Source organism: Eurypyga helias, unplaced genomic scaffold (genome assembly GCF_000690775.1).
Source record: "Eurypyga helias isolate BGI_N326 unplaced genomic scaffold, ASM69077v1 Scaffold50560, whole genome shotgun sequence".
Lineage (NCBI taxonomy): Eukaryota > Metazoa > Chordata > Aves > Eurypygiformes > Eurypygidae > Eurypyga > Eurypyga helias.
This window is the reverse complement of record NW_010224743.1, coordinates 1-9,198: the sequence shown is the minus strand read 5'-3', so window position 1 is coordinate 9,198 and position 9,198 is coordinate 1. Positions and strand designations below refer to the sequence as shown.

At 44.2% G+C, this 9,198-nt stretch overlaps 1 protein-coding gene across 1 annotated transcript; it reads right to left on the bottom strand.

Moving 5' to 3' along the window:
* Positions 1–8,078: 8,078 nt before the first annotated feature.
* On the bottom strand, positions 8,079–8,814 carry SIVA1 (SIVA1, apoptosis-inducing factor; the record flags this gene model as incomplete). The annotated part of the gene is made up of 2 exons (XM_010146756.1): positions 8,079–8,136; positions 8,658–8,814. Coding segments are annotated over 2 exons (215 nt in total), but the record flags the coding sequence as incomplete, so codon positions are not given.
* Between the last annotated feature and the right edge of the window lie 384 nt (positions 8,815–9,198).

Here is a 9,198-nt window from a genome sequence, read left to right as displayed (position 1 = left end):
CCACCTGCCCTTCTCACCCACGATGGACGCTGTAGCCAGTGGGATGGCCTGGGCCAACGGCGCCATCAACCCCCTCATCTACGCCGCCCGCAACCCCAACATCTCCGTGCTGCTGCGGCGGAGCCGTGAGGGCGGCTACAGGACTAGGAACAACGTGGCGGCCTACCTCTCAATCCCCGGCCACCAGCCGGAGCCCCGGAACCGTGCTGACCACATCCGGGAGCGCTATGTCAGCCGGCACAGCGGCCCCCCAGGCAGCGCTCCATCCTCCTCCAGCCCAGCGTGTGGGGGAGAGGTGGCCATGTGGGCCTGCAAGAACCCTGCTGTGCTCTTCTGTCGGGATGGGCAACCAGACACCATCTCTGAGGCTGCCTTGCAAGCCAAAGCAGACACTGTTGATACCAGCCTCTGAAGAGGTGGGGGTCTGGGATGGAGGCGTTGGGCTGCTGGGCCATCTCCCTGAGGAAATGTGAGGAGCCCCGGTGCTTGGAGCCTTTTGCAGCCAGACTACCAGGGAATGGGAAAAAAGGGACTGCATAACCCACAGTGGGATTTCTTCCCTGAGGTCTGGTTTGGCAACTCAGTCTGTGAGCAGCAAGAGATCCACGAGGAGAGGATGTCCCCTTCCATTTCAGCAGTCTGACACACTGGCGATACCTACCAAGCCCAGCCAGCACAAGAGCTTGACTGCAGCAATCGAAACGACGATTGCTCCAGTCCTGCTGGAAGTGCCACAGTGAAGCTGAGACAGACACACAAATACAGCCCAAAGCGACCTACTGTGTGAGCTGTTTGCTAAGTGCCAAAAAAACAATTGAATGCTGAGCACTGGCAGCTGGCAGACACTCTGAAAATACCACACTGTGAAAACCGCATCATGGCAAGATGATGTTGCTTTAACCCATTACATGTGGAAGTGCTAGTAGTCAGAGAGTTGCAGGCTGTAGGACAGGCTAAAAAAGTGATCTATTTTGATGATTTAATTTTTTTTTTTCCAAACTGCCAAGCATAACAAAACAGTAATTGTTGTGACAGGGAAGATGTATGATACAAGTGGGAGGAAAAGGAAGATGAAACCTCAGTTGTCAGAATCTCAGCAGCCTTTTCTTTTCTTTTACAGATACAGTCAGCTTAAAATACTAGGATTATGGGAGAGCTCTTCAGACAGAGGAAAAGTGTGTGAGTGTAGACTAGACTGTGTTGTCACTGAGTTTGTGCACAAGGTGTGTGTTTTCATTTTGAGCTCATCCGAAGTCTCTCACATCTCTAAGAATTTAACCGTGTTTAGAGGAGCCTGTGCGAGGGAGGTGAGTATCTGAGAGAAGGGGTAAAGCAATACCATGCACTCTGTGTGCTCTTAAGCATGTGACAGTGTGTGTATATGCAGAGAACAGCTATTACTGTATTAATGTCAGCAACATGCTTCTGGAGTATAATATTTTAATACCATCTCTATTTGCCATTAAAAAAGAAAACACAAAGGAAGTGCGATTGCACGGCATAAATTCAGATGAATTTATCAGTGTAATTTTTTTGCCCAGAGGCCGAAAGCCTTAAATCAGTATTTTGAATCAGAAACTGAGATTGGACCTTCCTTTATCTTTGCCAGAGTTAACTGTGAAAGACAGGCAGTGTTTTCCCTTGTACAGGCTTTAAATATACTGCTTTACCAGCTTTTTCAACTGTTGTGACCTCAGTAAACATACTATCATTATTTTGTAAGTGAGACAAGAAATAAATTGTCGTTATGCAGGAGATTTAAGTGTCTCAGCCTGGTGTCATTCTCAGCCCAGCCGTGAGAAGGGAGCTTCTGTAAGAAATTGCCAGATGAATGATAGTAGAGAGAGACCTAATTGTGAAAATTTTAATGCAGCCATTTCTCATGCTATGAGCATTAATTTGCTTCTGTGATGCTCCTGAAGTTCACAAGGAAAAGATTCGATCCTTGACTATTTTTCAGGGCCGATACTTAGCACTGCAGATCCTGGATTTTACAAGTTGACCAATGTATTCGTACTGTCAGAGAGAAGCTGTACAGAAGCACCACAGCTTTTTCGCAGAAGCTGTTACACAGCAAGTGAACATTAGTGACGTTCAAAGGGTAGGACAGGAATTTCTTGCATACCTGCCCTTCTGCAGCAAGGTGCAGCTAGTATAAAGCAAAAGAGGTGGTTGTGAATGATGAGATTAGATTTAATTCTTACCTAATTAGCTGACAGGTGGTTATAAGGAAAGCAGTGCAGGCTAATTTGGTTTACAGAGCACTCTGGCATTTGAACAGCTTCAGTAGCCTTTGCCTGAGTTCCACTAGTCACTGACTCTTACATTATCTATAGAAAACTTTAACTGCAGTACCCAGCAGCCTTGTGTGGTATGGACAGCAGGCAAAGGTAGATCACTTGTAGTTCATCTGTCATGCAGAGCAGCACACTGACTCTGATCCTCTGACCACGGTACAGTTTGGCATCTATCCTTACTGCGGTATGAAGTCCACGTTGTCACTGTAGCTTGGCTCTGCTGCAGCTCTGAAGCACACCCTGCACTTTGACCAGAACTGATCATTTGGAGCCTTCCTGTCTTCAGCACCAGACAGATTTACAGAGGTTTTTTGCATTTTTTGCATGCAAGAGCATCTTTCTATGCCAAACAGACTAAAACAACTGATAATACTGCTGGAGGCAGGTTTAAATACAGACTGAAGAGCAGTTCTCCTACTGGGGCAAAGCATCTCAGTAATATGAAATGCTACAGGGAATGTGCCAGAATAGTTTGCCATAACAAATAAACACATATGTGCATACCCCCCAGCCTACTGACATTTTTTTGTGTAATTAATGGTGAAATTTTATGCACAATCCAGGTATTCCCAAAGTTTCTGAACAGTAACGAAACTTTAGAGCACTTGACATTAAAATAAGCACCAAAATAATGATCTTAAATCTATGTCACACCTTCCAAGAAGCTCAGTTCATCGCCCTTTTGCTTGTGTAGCATCTGACCAGATTGTCAAAACCCATTCTTGCGGGGTGCTGCAGGGTACTGTAACTTCAGTGATTCGTGCACGCGGCTATGGGGACCGCTCTCTGGGTTGTGAAAACGCTCACGGTGCCAAGTGCTGACCTAAGAGAACTCGGATCTCCATCAGCCGCCTTGGCTCCAGGGAGTTACTGAACACCAGATGGTAGCAGGAGTTAAGGAAATTCAGAAAATATTCTGAGCAGAGGATTAAGGTTAAAAGCTTCGCAAGAACTGAAAATCTCAAGAAAATAGGGAGAACAACTGTTAAGGTTTGAACTAGTTTTCCTGTCCAAGTGACGCATGCCCCTGAACACTTCAGGGTAGTCACGTTTCCGACCGTGTTTCTGAAGCTGTCATTATTATGGAATTCTTCATTTACCTTGGGCAGAAACCACTACCTGTGAAATTAATATTACAGACTTTTCAGACACAGCTCAAAGGCACAACTCTTGCATATTAAGCTACGCTTGCACTGTGAGACACAACCAAAGACAATACCTGGCACAAAGAAGATGAAAGAAACCCCAGTCATGGCATTTTGCAGTAGATTACAGGTGCCAGCAGCAAGGAAGGGACAGCAACACAAGCTTTGACAGTCTCTTCAGCAGAGCAAGGACAGCACTGCACTGCCACAAACGGAAAACTTCTTAGGGTGCAGGTGAATAGCAGCGCGCAAGCCCTCGCTGCATCCACGCCAGCAGCACCCGCACAGAAGGGACAAAGTCAGTGCAAGATGCAAGGGAAAAGGTTGTAGCACTGATCCTAAACACAGATTTGTGGACACATGAAAGCGCATGGAGTGGAAGTCCATGGAAACAAAGGGTGGAAGTCTTGTACCAGTGAAGAGGGAAAGTCCCTGTAACTTGGATTACAACGACTTCCAGTTCTCGTCTCACTGAGTGGATGTTGGGTAGGTGGGGAACAACAGATATACTCAGGACTCACAGATGCTTGTGTTCAACTGCTGACAGGAACTCACATGAAGGAAGGGGCTTCCAAAGAACTGCCTTACTCCTCCCAGTGGCCAAGTAGGAAGGCTCTTGCATTCACGTGCAAATCTGACCTGTCTAAATACACAGGTGTCTTAAACCAGCTCTGCAAGTAGCAACACAGGTGACTAAACTGAGGCCAAGGTCTCCCATTTTCAGAGAGGTGAAGACTTCTAGAACAACCACTCAGCAGAAGATGAAACAAGATATTAAGGATTTGAGCTGGCTTTCTTCTTTAAACCTTGTTGTGAGGAGAGCATGAAAATTTGCACACTGACTACAGATGTCAGCCTTACACTTCACTCTTCTCAAATTCCTTATACTGTTCGTCCAAACCGACTAGTTCCAGGTTTCTAAGCTTGTTTTTACTGGGTTTAAAAATATTTTCAAAACTAGTTTGGGGCAGTAAATAATCTTGCTGTTATGGAAAGAAAAATCAGAACAATCAGATTACTCATTTAGTGAGGGATTACTCAGTGCAAGAAAGTGGGAGAATCAAGGTCCTAAAATGAAACTTGCTAGGACCGAGATACAAATATTGATGCACTTTTATGTATGTAAGCTACCTGGTTGAAAATGTAATTATTTCTTTAGGCTCAGGAATCTATATCCTGCAAAGTGCTGCACTCTACAGCATGGCCCACCAAAACACTTAAGGATATGAGTAAGTTTCATCGTATGAGCAGTTCTAGCAGAGTAAATGGGATGCAGGAGTGGACGTACTCAGACCACGTATCCTTTTACCAGTTCCTCATTTGACAGCTCGCAATGATTGAGGTGAGCAGGGAGGTTCCTAGACCCCAAGGAGCAGAGGAGGCAGGCAGCCCGCGTGGTACCAGCAGCTCCTGGGAGAGCGGCTGACATCACTTGGGGGTGGTGCCGGGAGCAACCGCAGGGGATTTAAATTCTTAAGTGTATTCAAAACCACCATACATGACTACACGGCCTTGCAATCCCCATGAAAGATCATTAAATACTTGCACTTTCGTCAGACTCCGAAGGCCACAGACGTGCCCCGTTGGTGAACTGGAAGGTGCCAGGCTTCCTGTCCCTTAGGGTTGTCCCTCTGCATTGTGGGGTCTTCGGGACAACAGAGCTTCCACAGCAGCACTTTAAGGGACTGTGGCGAAAGCCTTGCTAATGCCAAGGTGAATGACATCCATGGCTCTCCTCTCATCCGGTGCTGCTCATCCCATCAGAACAGGCAGACGCTACCTCACCTTTCCTCAGTCATCAGGACCAACCCCTAGTTGCGGCTGCTGCTCAAAGGTGATGGACAGCAGCCTACCAGTGAGGTCAGCCCGCCCACCCAGCACCCACCAGTACAGGTCAGAGCTTCACCGTCCCACCATCAGCATCGCCATCACCGTACTCTTTCGCGGCTTTATGAGAAGCAACGTGTGCGCGAGACGTTAGTTCAGCGCAAGAAAATGTGAAATGTGGGTGTTTGGGGGGGTTTGTTTTGCTTTTTTATTGTTGGGGTTTGGGGTTTATTTAAGAGTGTGATACAACTTGCATATTGTGTGGCATAGAAATACCCTTTTTTATGACAGTGGTACCCTAAAATTCAAAGATAAAATAATGTGATCATTATGCATGTGATCTACATTTTGCCTTTGTCTCTGTAAACAAGATGATGACCCATTTTGAATTTTAGGCTGTATCTTAAGAATGGCATGAAGTATTTTGGATAAAACCCCCTCTATTTTGGAAACACTTGTTTTAGACCTACAGATGTACGAGGGAGATGTTTTAAAGCAAACCTTCCCCGAAAACTAGCCAGTTATAACAGCATCAATCAAGCCGTGAGGACTTGAGAAAAAACGAGGAACGCGGGTAACAATTGACACAAAACTAACACAGCGATGCCACCCCGTGGCTACCACGTGAAACTGCTACTGGAAAGGTAGGCTGAATGGTTTGTTTTCTCTGTCGGATTACAGAGGGAGCTTCAGAGCAAGTTTAAAAGCTAGAGCATGCAGAACAGCTCAAGAGCAGACGTGGTGATCCGGTGCTGATTTTGACACCGCTGTGCGGGTTATCAAGTGCACATCTGGCCTCACTACCTAAACAGTTCTTGTCAGGGAAAAAGAAACAGAAAGACAACAGAACAGGGGATCAGGATTTCAACTACTGCATGAGTAAAACTGTGTAAGAAAAGACGATAAATCCTAAAGTTTAAAGTAAACGCTACAACCACAAATGTAGAAGCAATAGCAACCTCTGCAAAAGGTAATACAGCATCTATCACTAGGTTTTAATCAAAATCACAATCATGAGAACCGAAAACTTGTAATAAGAGTATAAGCTACAGTCACTTGATTCCAGCTGAGGCTTTTCCTAAAGGAAAACAGAAAATAACAATAGCCCAGAATAGCAGATACCATTAAAGGGGTTATTACAATAGTAGCAAGTTCTAAATGCAATCTATAAAAAGTATAGTACTTCAGTGCCCTTAGAAATAAAGTATTTATCAAAAGAAAATGATAGAAGAGTTATACTAATAACTGTGATAGTCATTAAAATATTCTGCAGCGCCTGGTCACGTTCACACTATTGCAATTTTCTTAACGTAAAGTAGAAAGTGAGATTTAGAGTAATGTTCTTTCAAGCTTTCTATCCACAAGCAGTGTTGGCTTAAATTACATAGCCCCTATTTATTTTTTAAAGAAGCATTAACACTTTTTGAAACCTCTTGGCTACTTTTAATAGGTTAACCGATTTGCTTCAATGTGAACAAAACAACATTCAAAGCTTCGCTACCTTCCCCTATGGTTCAGTACCAAAAAGCCCTAGAGAGAGTGGAAGAAACAGGAAAGGGCAAGGGCTTTCAGTTTCCTCAGACAGAAAGGGGTAGAGTGGAGAGGGAGAGGTAAAAAAAGTTACTCCACGCAAAGCATACAAATCACAGATGAGAAGACGGGGAAGCATGAGCAATGGACTTTGCTTTGGGAGTTCAGGCCAGATAATTTCAGAAACAGCATTAGCTGTAAGTGCCATAAGAACTGTTTTATTTCTCAAATCTTTCCATTTTTATTACAGTCTGAAATCAGCCACTAAAGTGAGTAATTTTCCTGAGGTAAAGGTCACTGTAGTCTTATCTTTCATATGGATGGTTTGCAAGGTGACAGTCGTGGTATGTTTTTACAAAAAAAAAAAAAAAAAGACAAAAGTAGTAAAAGAAAATTACTTTGAGGGGCTTTCCAGCAGTACTTAGTGAGTGTCTTGCTCCTACAGCACCAACAATACCAAGCAAACTGGTCTCTGCGGCGATATGAAAGCAAAAAGAGGAACGAGCTGGTTAGTGGAGAGGCACACGAGTGCTGACCACGTTTTAGAACACTTTAGGAGCTATTTTTTGAGTGGGTATGCAAGACAATATGGAGTTTACCGTGTAACTAATCAACTGATACAAATAAGCTGCTTTCCAAGACAGACCTTGCAGAGTGTACAGGAAAATCAGTCTTTGACACAGCTACAGAGAAAAGCTTTTTTGCTCAAAGCCAGGTGTACCATTGTTTTACCACAGTTATCATGCAAATAACATCTAAAACCATTCAGACTGCCAGCAATCATAAGATGTTTATGAGTTTATAAAAAAATAACCGGAAATCAGCAAATCCTCTATTTGAAAAAGCTCTCAGGTCCCACTGCTTTTCCTAGTTAGCTCACAAGCAAAAGCTTACACTCACCTGAAGCACACAAGGAGCCGTTCTGGTACCACAACAGGTGTCCTGACATGAGCATCATGTGGAGAGACACTGAACAGTTATTCTGAATTTTGTATCACATATACAAATAAGCAACACCAGGTAACAGCAGAGAGCGGCCCCTTCCAGACAGGCATATTTCAACAAGAGACAAAGCAGAAAGTTGACTCAAAATGATCTGGAAATCCTCAAAATATAAATGTTTATTTAGCTACAATATTAAAAAGTACAATATAAAGTTATAAAACATAGAAATTCCATAATTAATTCACATGCTAAAAAGGAGTAATTGACCAGCTGTAAGGAGGAAACTTCATGAAATATCCAGATGTCTTAACTATAAAGGCTATTCCATGGAGTTTCAGACTTGAAATATCGAACAACCACTGCAGAGAACTTGCTCTCCCACATCACCATAACTAGGGAGAAAAGAAAAAAAAAAAAAGAAAACAAGAAGAAACAAAGTCAGCGCATCTAGCGTTTCCGATAGAAACCGGAGTCTGTGTTACAGAACTTAACAAAGAATGCCATTCTATTCCATGATCGGCCATAACTACAGGATTCCCACACAACACACTCAGTATTTCTTTATATCACAGAACTGTTAACAATGACAGCAAAAACTAAGATTACTCCTTGAGGATGTATTCATTCATCATTGGCCAGCTTTGCTGGTGGGAAAGCAAGAGGAATTTTTTGCCTTTGGAACATTTAAACAAGAAGTTAAACCAGACTTGCACTAAGACTGATCAGACTGCTTCACACTGGCATTTTATTTTCCATGTTTCAGACAGTTTTATCACTGCTAAGGCAACATAAGAGAGAAATTCCAAGTCCTTTACATGGATGAGCTAGATACCTTGTAAGGTCTTCATGTGCTACAGCCAATTTTCAGGACGTGTAGAATTAAAATAAGCTTAAAAATTCAAAAGGCACTTACTCAAGAGTGGAGCACAAAGAACAGGTAACTGTGTTACAGCAGCTGCAGAGCCTGCTGCAGTTCTGGCAGATGAACTGGTCGCACTGTGTACACGCTTCCTTGACATCAGCAGTTCTTACACATGACGAACAGGCTTTGGAAACTCCCACGGGTGGAACTGCTTAGAAAAGATGCAATTAAGAAGAGATGAAGTTCACAGCAAGGCAGAAAAAGCACCTGGGAGTGCCCGAGTGTGCCTGCAGCATTACGGCTACAGGTGGTGGCGCTTGGCACTTGCTGGCACCCACTGCCTATAGCTTTGTTGGTTCATTCGCTGCTCAGTGGCAACACCACTAAGATTCCCAACCAGATCATACGTGCAACGGTTTCTAAACCCCTCAGTGAAGCTCAAATCTCACACTTCCTTTAAAAAAATGAAGAAAATAAAGCACTGCGGAAGGACACGCTCCCCTCCACCGCGCACCAGGAAGCCCCGGAGGAGCGAGCAGCCGGGCCGCGCGCTCGGCCGGCGGCGGAGCTGCTCACCCTTCCCCGTGGCGGC